The sequence below is a fragment of the Magnolia sinica genome, chromosome 2 (assembly GCF_029962835.1).
Source record: "Magnolia sinica isolate HGM2019 chromosome 2, MsV1, whole genome shotgun sequence".
NCBI classification, from domain to species: Eukaryota; Viridiplantae; Streptophyta; class Magnoliopsida; order Magnoliales; family Magnoliaceae; genus Magnolia; species Magnolia sinica.
The window spans coordinates 138,965,731-138,988,124 of NC_080574.1; the positions used below are offsets into that span (position 1 = coordinate 138,965,731).

The 22,394-nt window shown below is 38.8% G+C and overlaps 1 protein-coding gene across 2 annotated transcripts; it reads right to left on the reverse strand.

Moving 5' to 3' along the window:
- Nucleotides 1–8,538: 8,538 nt before the first annotated feature.
- Nucleotides 8,539–22,187, reverse strand: LOC131237928 (phosphatidylinositol/phosphatidylcholine transfer protein SFH12-like). Of its 2 annotated transcripts, XM_058236002.1 has the most exons (15): nt 22,015–22,187; nt 20,240–20,296; nt 17,807–18,086; nt 17,444–17,543; nt 16,309–16,575; nt 16,065–16,142; nt 15,848–15,949; nt 15,709–15,758; nt 14,981–15,080; nt 14,782–14,871; nt 14,502–14,618; nt 13,939–14,053; nt 12,745–13,130; nt 10,665–10,745; nt 8,539–9,001 (listed from the first exon to the last, which is right to left on the reverse strand). In XM_058236002.1, the coding sequence occupies exons 2-15, from the start codon at nt 20,271–20,273 to the stop codon at nt 8,984–8,986; spliced, it is 1,818 nt and encodes a 605-aa protein (XP_058091985.1). In that variant the 5' UTR covers nt 20,274–20,296; nt 22,015–22,187; the 3' UTR covers nt 8,539–8,983. The 2 variants fall into 2 exon arrangements, with proteins under 2 accessions (XP_058091985.1, XP_058091986.1); XM_058236003.1 differs by lacking the exons at nt 20,240–20,296; nt 22,015–22,187 and having other exon boundaries at nt 17,444–17,552; nt 17,807–17,936.
- Between the last annotated feature and the right edge of the window lie 207 nt (nt 22,188–22,394).

Consider the following 22,394-nt stretch of genomic DNA (forward strand, 5'->3'; position numbering starts at 1 on the left):
AAACCATCGAAATTATGAATTCCAGTTTTATTGTATCAACGGACTAAAAATTACGCTTCTTTGATTACCTGACCATCGGATTGGTGGACACTTATTGGACGGTTAAAAAGAAAAAAATAAAAATCCAATGCTCATGTTTCAATAAACACGTGTACAGAGATTAGTATTCCTTAACCAATCTGATACTGTGACTGTAACCTCGCAACAGCTGGTTCCATAGTTGGTTTGATTCGAGATAATATCTGCCACGTGTACAATTTATGAGTCAACCTCAGTATCAAGGTATCCAGGGTAGGAGGCATGCATTCGTGTTGTGGCTGTCACGTTTTCCAGAATTCCAAACTAAGCCTTAAAATGTCAATGTTTGCGCTTCCGCGTGAAGAATGCTAGCTCGAGACACATCAGCTTCATGCGCCAAATGCCAATGTACCAAACGTGCCAATATTGCACGTGTTTGTAGTTGTGTGCTTGCCGCTGTTTTCAGTGAATGGTCATTGACCCATACGTCTTCTTTGTGCATTTATCAGGTGGGCCACACATGTCTTATGTTTCGCCCTTCAAGATAGATATTTGGACGGTGGGCGAATTTTCTTGGCAATTTTTAATTAAAGGGTATTTAGAAATTTTAGAAAGTATAACGTATGCTCCTTCATTGCACCATTTGTATTCTTGGGTAGAAAGAATTTATATTCACCGTGCAATAACCACCTTATATCTTATTATGTTGAAAATTTCTAAATATGAATAATAAAACTAATAACTACTTTACAAAATTTATTACTTTCTTTCTAATTTAAAGGACAAAATAAACCAAATTTAAAGATTTTTTTTTTCTTAAATACCTTGTATTCAAATATATTTAGGAACTTGGGTACATCTATTTACACTGCCTACACTATGGATCGCATTGTGGGTGGTGCATATATTTCTATAATCATAATAGTGGAAGGGTTCTAGCCGTCTAATTTATGGGTATTAAATGAATGGTTAAAAGTAAAGTGTAATAAAAATTCTAAGGGCAAGTTCAAATGATTTGTATTAATTTTCAATGTAACTTTTAGGTTGTGCTTTGTTTGCTTGTGATTTGGATGGTTTGGATTGTAAACTATGTCATGCAGTCGCATTGTTTTAAAATGATGGGGAACTATAATAGGATATCTCATCCAAATAAACTTCATTCTTACAACTTTGCTTCTCCTCTCTTCCATGTAGCTCTCTTCGTATGTGCAACTATGCATACCAGCACTATACAAGTGTGAAAGGTGACAAATATTGTTGAGAATTTAGAAATCTAATAATATCCTCATGTAATATTAATCAAACTAGGTTTTGGAAAGCACACTCTTAATACTAATCCAACACACACAAAAGAATTAAAAAAGGATGCAAGGAAGAAGTAGAGAATTAAAAAGGGAAGATTTCTTTTAGTGAAAATGATGATAAACAACATACGATCTGTAACTTGGGGATTCATTCACTTTTCTTTTCTTTATTTTTTAAAGGTTAGCTTGTTAGTACACACCCATGTCACGACACACACTCCATGTTGGCCACCCCCACTAGGGATTGATACCAAGACCTCAAGTGTTGAAACGAGGTCTCTCCACTCAGTCTGCCAGTTGAGCTATGGATCTGGGTGTGGATTCATTCACTTTTAAAGATGATCAAAAGATCTCAAAAATAAAAATAAAAAATACATGTTGATTCTTTTCCACTTACAAAATAATATTTATAGAAAAAGGGAGAATAAATGAGAGTGGGTGGGAGGATTAAAAAAACATTAAATGGGGAGGGACAATGTGATCGTTCAGGCCACCCACTTAAGCTACATCAACTCTAGGGATGTACACTAACCGAGCTAGCTCGGTTAGCTCGCTTGACTCGACTTGAAAAAGCTCGATTCGACTTGGTTCGAAGCTGAGTTTGAGCTGAGCCGAGCTGATTTTTTGAGCTCGACAATGAGTTTGAGTTGACCCCAGCTCAACTCGACTGGGATCGAACCCAACTCGAATCAAACTTGGATTGAACCAGTTCGGTGACTCGATTACTTTGATATTGATGTTGCTCACCAAGTGTTTGATGAAATGACTCAACAAAGTATGGCTGGTGGCAACAAAGGTATGCATATGAAACAAATACTCTTTTTTTTCCTTGATTTTTATGTTGCTTAGAAGGTGTTTGATAAAATACCTTTAAAACAACTATTTGTGTTTTACATACAGTGAGATTTTAAGGATGCAGTCCATGTGTTTGTGAAAATGTTGCACAGGTGAACTCGGCTCGAACTGGCCCGAGCTACTGATTGAACCGAGCTAAGTTGGCTAGTTAGGCTCGAGGATCGAACCAAGCCGAGTTCAAGCTGGGTCAGCTAGTGGCCAAGCCGAGTCAAGCTGAGGCCAACTTGACTCTCGGTTTGACTTGATGTACACCCCTAATCAACTCTACTTTGGATAATATCTTTGCTAGTAAAATTCCTTTAATGGATTTTGACTAAAAAAATCTTATGAAATTATGATTTTACCAAACAATGCCTTGATTTTAAAAAAATATTGTATTGTTTTGGGCGACTAAATGAATAAGTTTTCATCTACTATTTTTTAAGCAGTGTTAGGGGCGAGGCATGTGGGTCCACGTGATGAGTGTAAATCATTCACTTATCCAATTGGCACATCCCACTATTTTGATTGTAGAAACTAAAAGGAAGATATCTAACCATTAAGTGAGTGACACTATAAATATTGTGTCCACCACCCAAAACTCTCCAAATTTTCTTGTGGCCCACCTCATGATGATAAGATCATCAAATCGTTATTAACACATACATTTTTATTTTTTTTTGGGTTAGCTTGTTAGTACACATCCATGTCAGTACACACACTCCATGTTAGCCACCCCCACTAGGAATAAATACCAAGACCTCAAGTGTTGAAACGAGGTATCTCCACTCCGTCTGCCAGTTGAGCTATTATTAACACATGCATATTTATTACTTAAATTATATTAAAATTTCTGATGTTTGAGTTTATATATGTAGATATGATGTTTTGTGATGATACATGCACGTGGATATTCAGATTGGCCATCAGGATCAACTTTTGTTGTTTAAAAGGCTTGATCCACCCCTTGCATATCATAAGCATGGTATCTACATGCACAAGAGGAATAATGCATACCGAGATGCATGTTCATATGAGATATACTTCTGTTTTAATTTATAAAATGTTCAAGATGAGATTTCACAAAAATGAGAATGATCAGTCGAGATGAACAATGGTTGATCAAATGGATCCCACATGATGCTGATACAAACGATGAACACCAAATCATTCATGATGTGTGAGTGTGCTAGTTCAGTAGATGACTCTTGTGTCCTGATTACTCTATGCTAGATAACAAGGTCGCAATGAGGTGCTATTACTTTAATGTGCACATAAATTCGGTTGGATCCACTACAACAACGACCTATAGCAGCGGGTTTTTCCACCGCTATATGTGTGAAAATCCGTCGTTGTAGCCTATAGTGATGGAATAAGTATTCACTGTTTGTTGCTGATGTTGCTATATTAGTAGTGGATGGCTAATCTGCCATTGTTTGTATAATTATTGCAGGGGGGAATCTGCAATATGTACGATTAAAATACATCGGGCATCCTTACAGTCCATCATGAAAGTAACTTATAGCAGTGGAAAATGTAATCCACCACTACATAAACTGGTATAAAGAAAAAAATACAGCAGTTGCCCGCTGTAGGCATGCAACTATTGTATTTTGTGGATGAAGCTAATATTTATTTATTTCTCTAAGTGCGTAGATCTAGCAACAACATGACATGGGAGCCCCACAATGTGGTGCACACACCATGTGGACAGCATGGCCCGCCTGCTGTGGGCCCCATATTGATCAAGGGGAGAGAGAGAGAGAGAGAGAGAGAGACCTATGTAAGGGTTGTTGTAGCAACAACCACAATGTCATGTTGTTGTTCTAAGGCGAATTCCGATGAAAATCTGACAATTTAGCCGGAGGCAATGTTAGAGGAGAGAGAATGAGAAATGGGGTGTGGGTTGGAAGATGAGAGAAGATGAGGGGACTTGGATTGGTTGAAAGATGAGAGAAGATGAATGGAGGTAGGTTGATTGGGAGAGAGAGAGAGAGAGAGAGGAGGAGGAATGGAGGAAATGGAGTGATGGAAAAGTGATGCGTCTATTAGCTAAAACATATAGCGGCGGATAATGAATTATCCGCCACTGTAGGTTGAATACAGCCAAAAAATGAGGCATGCAGGGGCAGAAAAAAAATAAATATATATATATATATATATACATCTGCTGATTTTTTTTAATTCGGTGCTATATGTTTATAACATACAGCGTGGCGGATAATAAAATCCGCCACTATAGGTCAAATACAAGAAAAGAAGAGGCTCAAATAGGAGGGGGAAAAGGAATACAGTGGTGGATTTTTGAATTGGGATGCACTTGATGGGCCAGATGGATGTCATAAACACACCACATTGGCTCATAGTACTTAATATCCATTTAAAAATAAATAAATAGACAAAGGCACATCTAAGTCATTTCAGTCAACAAAAATTATATTCCCACGGTTCATAAAATTGAAAGTATATTTGGGTAAAATTATAATTCTTGAGAAATTCTGCCATAAAAACTTGAGTTTATATGCCAGCACCGCTAATTATTAAGGTGTTCAATTATGGGCACACACACCCCACATCATGGATCCTTACTCTTTCTCGGGTGGTAGATTCTCAGGAGTTTCAACACCCGGTCAAGGGTTCGAGTATCCATGGGTGGTGAAAGTCCACTAGCATGAGTGTGTGGGGTGTGTGTGCATGTTAAAAAAAAAAAAAAAAAAAGGTGTTCAGTCATGGTAGACGTGGCTATGTATCTAACTAAATTCAAATCATGTATAGTGCGCGCAAGCGTAAAAATAAATTGATGAGAGATTTGCTTCTGATTTATGGACTTTATTTGTTGAATTTTGACCATTGATTATATTTAATTTTAACCATTAATTAAATAGGCACTAATGGACCCTTTAGGATCATCCATTCAGTATGTTTCTCATGCCATATCACATCTTAGGTGGGCCCATAATTTTTATGATTTGGTTTGGGGCAATGACAACTGTCCCAAAATAAGGTGCAAATCTTGTGTATGGCCAAGGTGGATCTACCTATGAGGCTATGACCATAGTGACCGTTGGATGGGAGGATTGCAATATGGACCGCATATGGCCCAAAAGTTATTCTGATTGGATGATCACGGCTTCAAAATGGACGGCAATAGTTAAAAGTAGCCTTATTGTCCATTTGGAGGACTTATTCCAATAGTAGAGACCATCCAATCAGGTTGATCTTAAGGTGGGACATCTGCAATCCATTGTGGTCCCCACCATTCAGATGGCCCCGCCAGAGATCAGGCCAATTCACATTATTAAGTGGATAACACTGCCAATTCGAAGGTTTAGGCATGATTTTACATTGTTTTTCTGTGGTGAGTCACACTAAAGTGTTGGATCAACATCATTTTTGGGCTTGGGGCCAAACTAGGAAGGGGGCACATGATACCCAGTTTGAAAGTGCCATCCAATCCGTCCATCAGGTGTGTCCCCCTCATGCTGACCCTAAGCCCAAAACTCAGGCCGATCCAGTCATTAGGTGGGCCATAACATGGGAGAAAATGGGAACCATTAAAAAAATTCCAGATCGCGTGTAGGACCCACTTTAGTGTGTGTATGCAATCCAACACATGCATCACGTGCATTCTTCCGTGATGATTGGACCTCCCAGAAATTAGGCCAATTTAACAATCAGGTGGGGCCCACCACTTGAATCTGTAGGTTTTGGACTTTATGTCATTGTAATCTATGGTCAGTCACGTGATGATTAGATTGACCTAGGTTTTTGAGGATCCCCCACATCTCCTGGCAGTCCACCTGATGTACGGGTTGGATGTCTTACACGCACAACGCATGCCCCCTGAAAGTGTATTGCCACCATAACTGTTGGGAATGCTAACTTCCCCAGCGTCCATTAATACGTACTAGAAGAGGGTCATGGTGCATAAATCACTCTCATCCACTGATAAATATAGCCTAGATTTTCTTAAATTGCGGAAATTGATTGAATGATATTCTCATGGTAATATGCTGAGATTTTGCAAAATCTCATCAGTTTTAAATTTTCTGGTATTTTATTACGAAATTATTACGATTTTAATGGAAATGTCATTTAAATTAAAATTATTTCATTTCATACCTATATCTTTATATTTTGAAAAATATTTATTAACTTATAATTAATACTTTTAATATTTTCCCCATGATACCGGAAGAAAAATGTCAAAAATTGGTGACTCTCACGAGAAATTACCGCTGTGTTTTCACAAACCAGGGATGGATGGTCACATCTGTTTTGTTTCTCCACCCAATCGTGACTGTTTATTGATCGGCCGGTGGTTAGGATCATCCGATTGCCACAATTTTTGCACCATAACTGCTCCATAGCGATATCAATGTATGAACAAACAATCTATTCTTTTGTTATAAGGGTAATTTTGTAATTTGATATAAAAAAAACTTCTAAAAAATGAATAATAATATCAATTTTCTAATATTAGAACTTGTGAGGAATAAAAAAAAAGCCTAAGAATTTATATAATTATAAAGACTTCTATAAAATCAAATCAGATCATCTGTTATCCACAGACAGAAATCCACGTAATCACTGATATAACGAGCGTTGTTGCATTAAATACCATGTATGATGGTGTGCCTAATCAAACTGCAACCAACAAGAACCTTTTATTTGTGGCAAGAGGATCCGGATTCTTGGAAAAATCTTCAACAGATCCTAAGAATCTTTATATAAGTAAAAGATATAGTGAGAGTGAGATATTGCCTCTAAGCTTTTTGTTGAGATTGGATAAAATCATTCTTTTTTACCTTTCAAGCGTGTTCTTTTTACAATTGAGTGTGGGTTTTCATTGTTCTTTTTCTTTCAAGCATCTTCTTATAACTTTCTGCAGTATCGAAAAGCAATTTCGCAAGCATTATTTACACGATAAGCAGTTGCCCAAAGTGAAATTAATTCCATTCAAACTTTCACATATTTGTTTAATGGTGTAATTACTGGTTTTTTTAATATATAAAAAAAAAAAAAAAAAAACCTTTGATGTGACAATTCTTCTATTTGTTTTATTTATAAAAGGTAGATATAGTCTATCAAAAGAACATAACGTGTATGCCCTTGGAGGCAAACAGAGATGACATGGTGTGTTGATGAGGCAAAGTTCTATGGATCCACCATGATGCATGTTACATCCACACTGTCAATATATAGATGATGGATGCATGCATGTGTAAATAAGTAACTATGCATGTGGAGTACCATACATCCAAACTTTCATGTTGCAATTAAAAACAGATCCAAAGAAATTTCTTTGGAAACAGGCGGCCTTTGGTGGGAAATTGGCCATTTCTTTTCTCCTCCAGGCAAAACAATAATATGTAAGTAATGATATTATTATAGTATTTTGCCCATCCAATCCCCACGTTTTGGGATTAAATTCTTACTCCAAAAAAACACTGCACTAAGCAAAACCCATGTTCGGTGGACCATATAATTGTAATTAATGGACCAGATTCACATATATATAACTCGAATGTCAAATATAAATGGCACATACGGATGGACAGCGTTAATAAAACACATGCATCAATGTGGGGCACACAGCTGTAGTAGATTTCAAAATTAACCAAAAACCCCGCATGGGACCAAATGTAATTCCATCCCACATAATCCCCATACCGAATAGGCATGTGGTTAAACAAACAAGGCCTTAGTTGCATCTAGCTGCACTTTGGGAGTTGGATAACTATCATCACTTTCTACAGTGATCAAAACCATTGGTGTTGTGGCCCATCATGGATGGGAGATTCCCATTAATCTCTCCTAAGGATTATCACTGGTTAGGAGAGTGAAGCCTCGCAGTGGACTCGGACTCAGTAGGACCAGATCCAGTTTGATACCACTGAGTCACCCTGACCCAAATGGATCGGCCAATTCAGTCCAACCTCGGTGAGTCCCGACTCAACCCAGGACCATCTGAGGCAGTCCGAGTTACTGAGTCTTTTCACCATGCTCCCAGCCCTACCAAAGAAATACAACTATCCTAAATACTGACCATTGGCTAGAATTATCATTTGCTAGCCACCGATCAGACGGCTAGGATCATCTGGCAGACAGTACTAGGGCTGTGAAAAGGAAGAGTGGCTAATGTGGTCCCACCTTTTCACGGAAGCATGCCACCCCTTGATGGGGCCTCCAGATAAGGTGGGTCCTACATGCACCATTGCTGCATCAAATAAATAAAAGTCATTTGGTTAGAATAAGGAGGTTTTTCATGTAACTTGCACCACATGCTATGCAGCTTATGCTACACAGTATTTGCTATTTAAAAGACTGATCACAAAACTAATAAAGTCAACTGATATTCATATTGAGAAAGAGCCCTCAATTCATTCATGTTTCTTCCAATCCAACTAAAGTAGAAAGTAATTACAAAGTCGAGTCCAAGACACCAATAAGAGTGTCTGGAAAGAAACTACAATTTGATTATTTCCACTTTGTTAGACCTGCAACTGCAATGAAATTCAATAGAGAATCCAAACATGCCCTGAAAAGAAATCACGATGCATTACAATTTAGATTTTGTATTAGAATGGTTTACAAAATTCTTTTAGGACCATAAGTAAATTTGAGATATTTATTTATTTATTTATTGTAGGAGGATGAATGAAGGGCAAGTTGTATATTATAAACCCAAACCTAGGATCATTTTGGCAATACAAACACAGCAAAAAGTACATTTAGATGAGTTCGGAGAACTAAAAATTGTGATTAGGTCCGCCAAATTCACTTCTGTCAATGCAACTTCCATCAGTCAGGGGCCTTGTATCTGTTCACCAGCAGAAAGGATTCTGCAATCATGCAATCAGACATGGACGTTGTAAGTAGGAAGAAATATTAAGTGAGAGGGAGAGGTATATTTAATGAAGGGATGCTAATATTTATTTGGCGCATGAATGCAAGATCTAAGCTGCTCATGAGGTGGGACATCAGCCCACCATGACTGTGAACATATCCAAAAAATCAGGCATTTCCTAATGCCGAATTTGATCATTAACTATGATATGAGCACTGGTTAATTTTATTTAACCATCCACCTTGAACCTCTTATTCAATGGCAAGGATTTTCAAATTGACCTGATTTTTTTATACGGACACCTCCATGGTGGGCCCATGTGATGAGTAGCTAGCATCTTGCACAAAATAAGGAGAGAGAAGATCGGAACCAACGGAACCCTCTCAATAAGGATTTATTTGGGAGATGGCAAAGGACTGAAATGCAATTCAGGGCAGGCCAGCAAGTACCACACCCAAACTCCATATTTACAAAAACCTTCTGTTCCTCTTCAACTCAACTGAGAAACTGAAAATTGAATTTAACATTTTTCTTTCTTTTTTTCTCAATATTCATGTAGATTAGAGATGGAAACAGCTGAGCTGAGATGCACAAGAAGATTTGAACAAGTACTCGGCAATCTATATCACTCAGGCACTCAAAACAAAGTTTAAAAACCTGAAAACTCAACACAACTCGATGTTCATTTGGGTGGGTCAACTTAAAGACTCGACCGGCCCGACTAAAAATTTAATAATTACAAATCGTTATATTTATTATTATAAAGAATATTTATAGGGTTTTGCTAACATCCCCACCCTCATGGGACATTAGCAATGTACCCAAAGTTTTCGAATGAGAAATGAACGCCCACCGATCAATCGGAACAGTTCATTCGATAGCACCATTAGGAGCAAGCCATGGTACAAAAATCATACTAATTAGATGATCCCGACTCCATCAATGAAGCCAATTTATTACAACTGAGTGTTTTTTAGAATCATCCAACCAAGTGCTACTTTGGAATCATAACTTATAAAAAGTAGGATCTATCAAATAGATGGTTCAAGATGACAATTGGTATTTTGTTTATCTGCTCAATCTTGACTGACCATTTTCCAAGTTATTGATCAGATGCTTGGGATCATTCCTATGGCATGATTTTTTCACATGGTTGGTTGTATGAAAGAATGGTCTGTTCAAATTGATGATTGGTGCTCCCATGTGTCCATTAAAAGCTTTGGGGGCATTGCCCATGTCCCCATTAAGGTGGGGTCATTACCAAAATCCATATTTAAAATAGTTTAATTAATTATAAGTATTATAAAATAAGAAATCTAGCAACAAATCACTGTGTATTTAGCGGTAGGCAGGTCAGAGTTTCCCAAGGAGTTGGCTCGAAATATTGGCCAAGTCAAGTTGACTTGGCCGTGTTCCGAGTTCAGTCTGCAAGTTTTAGAACTATGCTCGTAAGACCCGATCAAGGACTCAAAAAGCTAGGACAAATACTTGAAAAGTCAATAAAGGAAAAGAACAAATTATATCATGGGTCTTTTAGATTCAAAAACTTAAACAAATAGCTGACTGAGTATTAATTGGAACCCCGATCAAGTTCAAGTTGATTTTTTGAGTCTAGAAGGTTTGTTCCAAAGGAATGTTATTTCCTCCAAAAAAAATACCATCTTATTCTTCTTCTTCTTCTTCTTCTTATCAAGGTAGGCAAGAATCTCCTCCTGTCGTACAAGTGCATCCTCCATAGCCTGCACAAACAAGAGCAATTTAAACAATATATAATGAATCTAAATTCCCAAATAATTGCCAGAAAGATTTAAAGAACACATACATGAAATGAAAAACTGATGTCATATAATCTTTGAAACTATTAACATTCTCTCCAATATAAAGGGAATGCATAGCATGTGTGAAACTTGGACATGGACATGCATCAATGCCACCCAGATACAAGGTGCAAATAGCAAATTCAGAAAACCCATGATGAGGTGAACATGGTGACTTCAGAAAAACCCACCATTTTGACACATACGCAAGCAATTGTGGACGCACACGCAACCCACACATGCATGAAGCATGCGCCTACACAAACATCAAAGACCATGTAAACACTTGAGTGTGCAAGGAATTGGAGGCTCCTGATGATTAGGACATGAATAGGGTCCCACTACACCATTCTTATAAATGTAGCCCACAATTCAGAGATCTAAACCGCCACACAGTGGATGCTTGCTGCAACAAAAATCTTATACATTGGAAGTTGTTAGGGTGGGGGTCCCTCATGTGGAGGTGGGACCCACATGTGTGGGCTTAAGTAGTCTTGTTAGACCACATGTGTGTGGGATCACTTTGGTCTTTTGGCCATGCAAACTAAAAGGAGAGAAAAGGGGCTTTTGCCTAGAGAGACTTCTTGCAACACAAACAGGGTTTTCTTTCTTAGAGAGAGAGAGAGAGAGAGAGAGAGAGAGAGAGAGAGAGAGAGAGAAGGGTTTATGGAGGAAGAGGGGCAAGGTGTCTTCTTTCTTCAAGCTTCTTGTTGATTACAATAGGGGTTTTCATCTCCAGGTTTGTGAGGGTCCATCCACGATGCCAGTTTTTTCGATTGTCTTCTCCAAGGGTTGTGTTAGGCGTCCCTAGTTGGTGAGAGAACTCTTTTCTTACATTACTGCTTGTAATCCACCTTTAGTTGATGTATTTGAATATACAAGAAAGGTTAGTCTCTTGATGATTGTACTTCCATTATTTCTATTATAGTGGATTTGTGCTGGACTAGGTCCCATGGTTTTTCCCTTCACATCGGAGGGTCTTCCATGTAAAAAATCTCACTATCTCTTGCATCCTACATGTTTAATGATTTATTTGCTTGTATTGGAAGTGATTATCATCCATTAAATATTCTACATTGTTAATCCCATTGATTTGCACGTAGAAGGGAAAGGTGTGTGGTTTCCCAACAAAAGTTCCTGACCCCTTTGATAGGTGGCAATGGCACACAAATAGATGGTTAAGAGAAAAATAAAGCAGTGGTCCCCAATATCAGATGGGCAGTCTCTTCCAATATGTGAAGATATTTCCATCCCCCATCCACAGTGAGGCCTGTACATGAAAATTGTTCTGCAATTGTACGCACTGGAATAGGGCTGTCAACAGAAAAGGCCTAGGGTTGTCTTAGGCCCGGATTTTGAACTGCCCAGGCCACACGTTTTTTAAATTTCGCGTTTGCTAGGCCAAGGACCGGCCCATTGAAAGCCCTAGATTGGATGCATCAGGAAACTATTCACAGCCTGCTACATCAGGACTATAAATCCTCACTATTTGAAAGACGGGTGCAACTCCGGCGGGTTGGGTTGAGGATCAACCCGAGCCCAACATGACCTCAAGAGCACCCAACCCAACCTGAATTCCAGCCCAGGGTTCCCAACCCGAATTCCTCTATATGCAACCTAAACGGACCCAACCCCACCCAAATACTTGTGATTATTCCCAACCCAACCTAACCTGACACGAATTCGCTAAACCGGAGCCCAACTTGATTTCAAATTGGGTTCGAATTTTCCAACCCTAACATGACCTGAGGACCCTGACAACCTGACCCAACTTGAATTCGGTTGGGTTAGTTGGGTTCAGGTCCCAAGATGCTGCCCTAATTTGAAAGCCAATTTGCATCTGCTAAACAAATGGTATTCAGTGTAAACAGAAGCCTTGACACTACTGCATTCATGAGACATTGATAATCATTTCTCTTACCTTCTTGGTCGCTGCCAGCTCTGCTTCCAGTGCATTAACACGGGTTACAGCAGCATTCAGCATTTCCTCCTTGTCAATAGGCATCCGTGCAGGTTGCATGCTGAGAATACTCGCCTGCTCTTCCATCTGTCTCAGGCGCTTCACAACAGCAGAAAATTCAGCAGCAGAAACAGCTGGGGCAGGTAACTGATGCTGATTCACCTTGCCCTTCAGCATTGACTCAGCACCATAAAGAGGATTTCCATAATCATTAGTAAGCTTCTTTGGAATGCCACGTGTGACTCGTAGAACAGTGGCAATGCCCATGACGAAGGTCATGACCCCAGAAAAGATCTGGGTGCTTACCCCGTCAGGAGATTTGTAGGTTTCTGGTGGACATAATTCACCTGCAGCACCAACAGAATGTAAAGCGATTTACAAGCAACTCAAAATGACGGAAAAATCACATTGAAAATGAACACACACATACACACTTGATCTTTTTAACACAAAAAATCCCATGAACAAGGGTCACATTAATGACGAATTATCACTACACAGGACAAGTGCTTGGTCTGGCACAATTGTATTATTCTTTCTCCACCAAGCAATGATCCACACTATTCACCTAGATGGTGCGATCTTGTATGAGTATGACCCACAAAATCTCACCTCACCATCCACAAGTTACATACTGCTTCCTGCACTGTTGTTTCTGAGTTCATACAGACTGTGATCTCTGATGTGTAAGATTTTGAACATGTGGCCCATTATGGTCAGACCTTCTAGGTGAATCATTTCACTAATCGTGTGGCGAGTGGAAAGGGTTAGAAGCTCGTGTGAGCCTCTTTAGCATTTCTCATAGCTAAAAGAGTTCTAACACATAGCTCAGTGGTAAACAGCCTGCAGTTCAATACTCAGATCTCAGGTTTGAGTCCAGGTTAACAATCAAAAAACGAAAGTTCAAGACCCTACGTCTTTTCAACAGACTTTGTATTGTCATTGACAACATTGTGTTATTCATTTTCATGAACCAAGCAATCTATCAATCTTTCGAGAAATGGAAACTGAGGGAGACATCTTTCTCTTTCTGAAAATACACTTGTTTAGCTTTCATTGTTTCTTTCCTTAAAAATCTGAATGTATGTTAGAAGTCTCCCTTTAAGATTTGAATTTTTATCAGTCAGAAAACAAAAGATCGAAATAACTGCAGACCTTTAAGGGAGTCGAGTTTCTCATCTTGAATTGTTTTATTCCAAGTGGCATCCACAGCCTTATCGACCATTGGGATATAATCTTCATAGTCATAGGCACTAGGGGCAATTGGAACCTGCCAGTATATTACAAAGAAAAAGGGAGAATGAGGGAGATTAGAAACAATGCTTGCATCCCTATAGGCTATACTTGACAGAAGAAAATCAACAAGTAGAATTAGATGCGCATGCATTTTCTAATAACCCAAACAGAAAAAATGCAAAATAATATTTCCTGGACATTTCATGAAGCAAAAAAAATAAATAAAATAAAAAATAAAAAATAAAAAAATCACTGCTTCCATAGATTGGGGCTGGCAGTGGTCTGGATCCGTGCCACACAAAATCGATATTTTGAATAGGCCCAGTACTGCTAGTTCAAAATCCAGGCCTAAACCAACCCTAGGCACTCCTTTTGACAGCCCTACCATGGGTTCCATGACATTGGAAACTACATAAACCAAAATACTATTATTAAGAAATGCCTTCCAATAACTTCTGAAAAAGGAAAACCCCAAAACCTACTTCTTCACGAACAGGAGACAGTTGAGGATGAGCTATAAATTCCCGATGAATCCTGGGAGAGTGCGATCTCTTCTCATCTGCCTCCAGAACCGTTTCTCCTTTGAAAGATCCACGACCCTTCATGTAAAAAATAATAACAGAAAATGCGGTACTCATCAGAACAAGAAAACTCCAAAAGCTCATCAATTTCGAAGAAATTCGAAATTTGGCATCCTTAAGAATGCTGGCCAAGAAATGAAAGAAAAAGAGCAGATTTAATGAGTAAAAAATCAAGTTATACCTTTGGATGCACAATATCATCCTCAGAAATCATCTTCTCATCAACGGTCGTGGTTTTCCTCCCACATTTTGCCTCGCCGTTGTGAACTCTCTACGCATCAAAACATCATTTATCAATTAGTATTGCATTATAACAGTAAGCACAACAAATATAGTAAACAAAAATGATTGCAGCGAAAAAATAAACAACAACTTGGAACCTTCAAAATTTCAGGATTCTTCCATGGACCTTTATCCGACTTCATGCAACCACCATGATCTGCACATGTACAAGTACCGCCCAAGAACTCTGGCAATTCACTAGCACAACCCAATGCAAATAAGATCTGCTATGAGACTCAAATAAAGTTCAAACGGACCATAGGTTTTCCTTTTGAATTTCATAATATATAGCATAACAGACTTTTGCTGACCCAATTAGTTGGGATGAGGATTAGATGATGATGATGATGACAGTATTACAGGCTTCTCAGATTCTTCGTTATATTTGGGCCACTATTCTGAAACTCGCCAATCCCCCGAAACATAGCTGTGTTGACTCCTTTTGGCCCAACGTTGCAGAGACTGAAACCAGTACGACTCGCCCAACTTGTTCTGACTCAGTCAGAACCAGTCCGACTCAGTTTGGTTTCAGAGTGCAACTTGCCTGGTAATTTTTTTTATTCTCCACCAATACGAAATTAGGTCAGTATCAGACTGAAACCGTCAGGAAATTGCCAAATTGGTCATCAAGTCAGCCAGTTTTCTTATATGAACAATTATTTTTCACTGACTCAGTCAAGATGAACTTAGAGAATTTCAAAGCAGATGATGGGTAGAGTCCAAGTTTTAAAGTATTCAAGTCAATAAAAAGATAACAATGATTCATGCCATAGATGAGATAACATAACCCAAAAAATGGCACATTCCTCTCAGCAAGAAGACTCACTTGGCATCAATTATTTCAAGCAACTTGCTTTGGTACTTGTTCCCAAGAACCTGAAGAACAAAACATGTCATCAGTCATGTAGATTTTGTGTTAAAACCAGCAATTTTTATACACGAAATGATTAAAATAAAAGGCATACATGGATCTTTGCTGCAGTTTGTGGGTCAAGGAAGCCCTTAATGGTGTTCCATAGCATTCTAAAGCCAGGACCCGCATTGATGATGAACATGCGGCACAAGGTCTGCAGTACAAAGAGCAAACCCATATTATGTCATGAAGAATGTGTTACCTGTAATCCATGGCCAAACAAGAATTTATTATGTATTAGTTATGATTAATAAAGATAAAAGAAATACCTCAGGATAATTACTGCCATCAACCTTCTGTAGACGAAGAACAAGTTCCCTTGCAGCTTTAGTAAAATTTTTAAGTCCCTGTATCACCAATTCACATCACATACATTTCTTGATTCATTAACTACATGGCAGATTGATGCTTTTTCTTTTTTAAAAAATGAGGTTTTCATGACAATTTCCCTTGAATAAATGCAAAAAAAGAAAAAAGAAAAGAAGAAGAAGAAGAAGCAAAATCTACACATACCACTCCCTGCACATCCAGAATCGTTGTGCTTTGATCAATGTGTCGTTTTGCGGCAATTGAACATGCTGGAAACTTGAGGGCAAAGGTCTTCTCAAACTCCTGCACGTGGTATTGAACATAGCGATCCATGGTTGTAGCTTGCATCAACTTAACAGCATCAACTTTGCCCAATGACTCGATGTAAACAGGCCTTCCGTCCTTATCAACCCCATGATTACCTTGGGGGTAGTGTTGTCGGACTTCATCGATTTCTTGGAATTCAAAATCCTTACAGAATAATAGAAGAAAGAATGAGCAATCTACCAATGGAACAATCTTTGAAGAAGAGAGGGGTCAAACACATCAATCAAATAGCAGGATACAACTAGCGGTGATTGATAACTTGGCTTTCCATCACTGAATTTCTCACATATTTACCTTATATTCCCTCCCTCTATTAATAAGGAGGTACTGATAAAAATGGACAAAATGGTGCTATTTATTATAGCAAGAAATTATAAAGTCCACTCAGAGCTCTTGTCCATCTGCCTGCAAGAGGAGCAAAATGCCCCTGCCTTTTTTTATCCCAAAGTGAGAATCAGAACCATCACAATGGAAGGACCAATTTCACAGCACTTGAAAACTGATTACGGCTTTTAAGCAATGACCAGCAGTCATCTTTCCGGTTATAATGTTCAAATTATTGAAGCTATGAACTTAATTTAGACACTTATTACTTCAGCATTGGCAAGAATTTAGTTTGGTATGTCTGACTAAAATTTTTGAAAGCTGGTCCAATTGAGAGAATAAAATCAAGTCATGCACCAGGAGGCTTAGTTTGCATGACTATAAAGTCGATTGTGAACTCACACCACTGTATACGATGGTGAATACCATGAAAGGCATGTACCTATCCCTCTATCTAAATGAAAGTATTGTATTAAACTCTCACTTACTCTTTGTTGCGCTTGGAATTCCTTCAGGGCATTCATTGCAGTGACATGAGATGCTCCTTTAAGGATTTATAATTGTAAACAAGTTTCAAATGCATGCCAGTTTTCAAAATATTGAAGGAAGAATAGGATGATACAACAAAAGCAATCCAGATACAAGAAACTGGTGTATGCATATCTCCAACAGTGGAAATCATTATTACCTCCATAATTGTGTCAGCGCCAAATTCCTTCCTCCACTGAAGCATTTCGGACCACATTTGCTTTGATTTCTCGATATCGAATTTCCTGGCCTTCAAAAATCTGCATCATCTGAGGACTAATTAATAGGCTGATAACAGGTATGTTGCAACAGGAATCACATTTTCAGATCTTTTCAATTGAAAAACTGTGGAGCAGTTGCATCTTACGGCTATTTCTAATGGATGGTTAGAATTGTTGTTTTCATCCTTCATTGAAACCATGCCAATTAACTGCCAAATGATATCGACATTTACGCATCTACAGTTCTGCATCTATATCTATGGACACCAAGCAAATGATGGGACAAAAGGTGAGAAACCAACCTCAGCATCATATGATATTCATCATGCCTCGAGGGTAGTAATTCTTCCAAAATAAGTGCTTGACGGAATGCATCAACAGCCTGTAATTCCTCGGCATCGTGTACATCCTCAATAGAAACAGACATAACCCTACTGCTTCTCCTACCCTTCTTTGTCAAAGAATGCCTGAACTTCGAGGAGGCATTGATCGCTTTCTTCTTCAGAGATCCCATCCTAGTCCTCCTTTCATCCTCAGAGTTCTCAACATCAGATCTTCCATGGTGAGAGGATCCATCTAGACCTGAAAACAAGTAATATACAAGGAAGGAATCTTCAAACACTAACCATCAAAATAAGAGGACTGAAGAAACCTTAGCATATTTACTATTTTATAGCATCAGTTTACAAACAAAATGAATGGAAATGGCTACTACATCAAGACAGCCAGCAAAGTTGATAAATCATCAGAATAAATGAAACATTTTCCACGAATTAGATATACTATATAAATCTTTGTCTTCTTTTTCTTTTCATTTCAATGACAGATAGGCATTTCAAGATCTCGCCACAGTACTGTGCCTGTAACAGCCCATTCCATTCTATGAGAATTACTGACTGTCGCACCCTGCTCCATGTGAACTCAACGCAGTATATGAGAAGTTGCTCTGGAGTTCCCTTCAACCCCATCATTCTTCCCTCACAAATCAAAGGCTGGCAGCTCCTTGAGGATTCTTTGAGCACTCCAATAATATGTGAAGCATTGGAGAATGGCAAAAAGATTAAAAGGGAAGCCCCCCTTGTCCTTTCGAAGGAATTATTTTGACCTTAAAAAAGATATTCTGGACAAAGGGAAAATAACACTTGGAGAAGACTAACCATGCATCCCAAAGGCACTGGACCGGTGAAGAAAATAGACAAAAGAGCCATCTTAGTTCTCACCTGAAAGAGAGAGCCATGTCCCTCGCTACGAAAGGTGTACTCCCACTGCCAGAATTGACTTTATTGAAGGAGGTCCCATGAGGCAGTCCCAAAAACTCTCGCCTTGGAATTTTTGAGATCATGAGATTTGATAAAGTTGGTTGTAATTCGTCCATCATTAGAAACGTAGTGTTTATTGACAAAAACTTACTAATAAAGAGACCAGGTCATCCCGAAAACCAGTCACCCCTTTTTATTAGAACCGTAGTGTTTATTGATAGAAATCGAGAGATAACAAAACATTAGTTAGTCCTTCAAGGCAGTGGATAAGAGTGAACTATACATTGGCAAGGGATGGGCCCCATTTGTAGCTAGATGAGTGGATAATTCATTTGACTATCTTGAGATGAGATTGAAGGATGCCACTGTGGAGGAAGCTAAAATCATTATCTTGTTATACCAAGAAATGCTAGTTACCATATTAGTTCATGTTCCCAGAAGCCTATGAAATTGTACCCTTCCAATCTCCTCCTATTATTCGAGGCCGAAAGAAATGTCTTTAGCCCAGTTAGGAATGTGAATATCCCACTTCACTCATTAGTGCGCCCGCAACAACCTGAGAATGCCAGAACCCACAGCCTTTTCCTAATAAATGTATGCTTAGACTCTCTCTCTCTCTCTCTCTCTCTCTCTCTCTCTCTCTCTCTCTCTCTCTCTCTCTCTCTCTCTCTCTCTCTCTCTCTCTCTCTCTCTCTCTCTCTCTCTTCTTTTGCTTTCTTTTTCTTTTTTCCTTTTCCTTTTCCTTCTTTCTTTCTTTTCTTTCTTTTTTTTTTTTTTTTGCTTTTTTTGGTTGAAGGATGAACTATATTAAAAAAGGCTCATAAGGGCAAAACACAGAAACAGAAAAGGCATGAAACAAAAGGCGTGTTTGGTTTTCCAATTTTCGGTGTAATTCAAAGTAAATGAGTAATCATTATCTTTTTAGGGTGTTTGGTTCGAAGAGAGTTACACCATAGAAAATGAGAGTTGTATACACATGTCAAGTAAACAGGTAGAGGAAATTGTAATCATTACATTTTTACATACCAAAAGGCCCATTTTTACAGTGATGCCCCTATAAAACAACAATGGTATAATGCAATCATTGCAGACAAATGTAAGTGATGTCACCACAATTACAGGGGTAAGTAATCATTACCCATTTCCAGCCAATTATCATTGTAATTGGAAAACCAAACAGGCCCTAAAGTACATCACCCCAACCCCCAGGTTAGGAATCCCATTCCCTGATCATAGAAAACACCTTATTAACAATATAGCCCGAAGAGTGGCAATATGCACAACTTCTAATGTTAATCATAAGGAATATGCACAACTTTTCACAATCAATCTTTTAATTCCACATGAATCGTATGCATTAGTTTATAGAATACCATTTTGCACTATAATAGGAATTGATGAACCACAGCCCACCAAACTCAAAAAGAAATGCTTAGCAAAGAAAACAGAAGGAATTGAGGGTGTTCATATAATTACCAGGTCTTGAGAATCGATCAAGACGTCCAGACATGATGTGAGTCAGGATCCGTGACCCTGAGAGACAGCAAAGAGCAGGAGATTCAAGCACTCATGGGGACAATACCAGTATGGAAGCCCTTGCAAAACAGCTTCATTCTAACTCATGCAACATCAAAAGCTGAAAGCACAACAGATCCACAAAATGCACATGTCTCTGCACTCCTAACAGCTAAACTTAGAGCCAAAAAACATAGAATTGCCAAAAAAACAAAAAAAAAAAAAACGAAACGAAAAAACGAAAAAGATTAAAAACCAGAAACACTGGGATACCCTAAAAAAATTCATGCATTTTTTGATCCAAGACCTAAACAAAAACTCTGGAACTCTAAGAGAAGGAAATATCCGATGCTTGGTCCAATCTAATTTTAATTCGGGCAGGCATTCCAACTAGGCCGGGCAACCTTTCAGTGATCTAGACCGTTCACGTAGCAGACTCTGTTGTGGATGGGCCTGTTAGGCATATATGATTGCACATGTCACATGCGCCACACATGGCTGGGCCATCATATATGTCTAACAGGGCCATGGAGCAGAAAATCCGTTGTCAGACAACCCCAGCCATCTGATGTTGGCTTGTGAATGGATGCAACCAAAAATCAATTTATGATAGCAAAAGTTCCACTAATCGACACCTGGGTTTGTTTGATGGAGGGGAATTTCAGGTACATTACTCATCCATAGCAGTGCCCCACAAATGAATGGTCCTAAGTCCTGAAAGTTGTGTCCCACCTGTACAAAATTGTAGCTATAGAGGGAGGTAAGTTTGTAGCAGCATTCCCAGCAGCTGAAGATAATGACAAAAAGCTGTTGAATCCGTGAACATTTCAGATCCTTTTTTTTATATATAAAGACCATTTTCATCTGCTATCGAGATAACTGAAAGCACAAGAATTCAATCAAAGAAGGGCATGCATTGGGATTGTGATTATAGAAATGTGAGCCTGTGATATATAGCTAAACCTATTTACAAACAGGTTAAGGGTGTGGTTGGTTGCAGCAAATATCATGAAGTTTCATGATGTTTTGAACCAAATTCGACCGATTAAGGAATCGAGTTTCCTGTAAGAAGCTTTGTGGGTCCCACCACATTGTTTGTGTGACATCTGCTCCGTTCATCAGTTTTGCTGGCTCATGTGCCAAAATTAGGCAGACCCAAAAATCAAGTGGACCACACCACAGGAAACAGTAGGGATTGAACGCCCACTATTGAAGCCTTCATGGGGGGACCACATAAGTTTTGGATTAGGATGGTATTGTGCTTTCTGTTCCTCCTCGTGGAAATAATATCATGAACGGCTTGGATGGCATATAAACATCACGGCGGACCCCACAAAGTTTTCAATGGTGAGAGTTCAATCCCTACGTTGCATGTAGCCTGGCCCACTTGAATTTTGGACGGAGTTGATGTCAGTAGTGGGCCCCACAGCGCTTCAGCCTACAGAGAATCCCTGTGGATGGGGTTGGGTTAGAGGAAAAAGCTGAGTCCACTGATTAACCATCAAAATTTCATGATATTCGTTGCAACCAAATGCAAGAAATGTGAATAAAAGGATGTCAATCTATCGACAATAGACAAAAGTGGAGAGAGAGAGAGAGAGAGAGAGAGAGAGAGAGAGAGAATCCTATATATCGAGCAGCTGGAGATTGGCATGGAATAGAAGGAAGAAGAAAAAATCAATGAATTGGAAGAAAGAGAATATGAAGTACAAAGGAGAGAGGAGAGAGAGACGTACCTGTGGGAGAAGAAAATGGAGGGAAAGAGAAGGGAAGGAGGAGTATAAAAATGGCCGAATATTCCTCTTTTCTCCTGAAAATACGGCCTAAACAGCACCCGACGTTGAGGACTCCACGACCATGTTAGAGGGCGTGTTGACGGAGTCCCCATTCCTCTCCTCTCTCTCCCGCCTTTTTTTCCTGTTTTCAAAGGGGACGGAGAGAAATGCAAGCCACTCCATCCATCTATAACGGGGAGTTATTTGATACTCCGTATGCGTATGACGCTTGATACGCTTGCATTTAGAAATTGTAGACTTTACAGAAATTAAATCAAGTTAAACCGATTAAATTGTCGAATCCAACTGTGGCTAGGTTAAATTTCAAAAAATTTCAATGA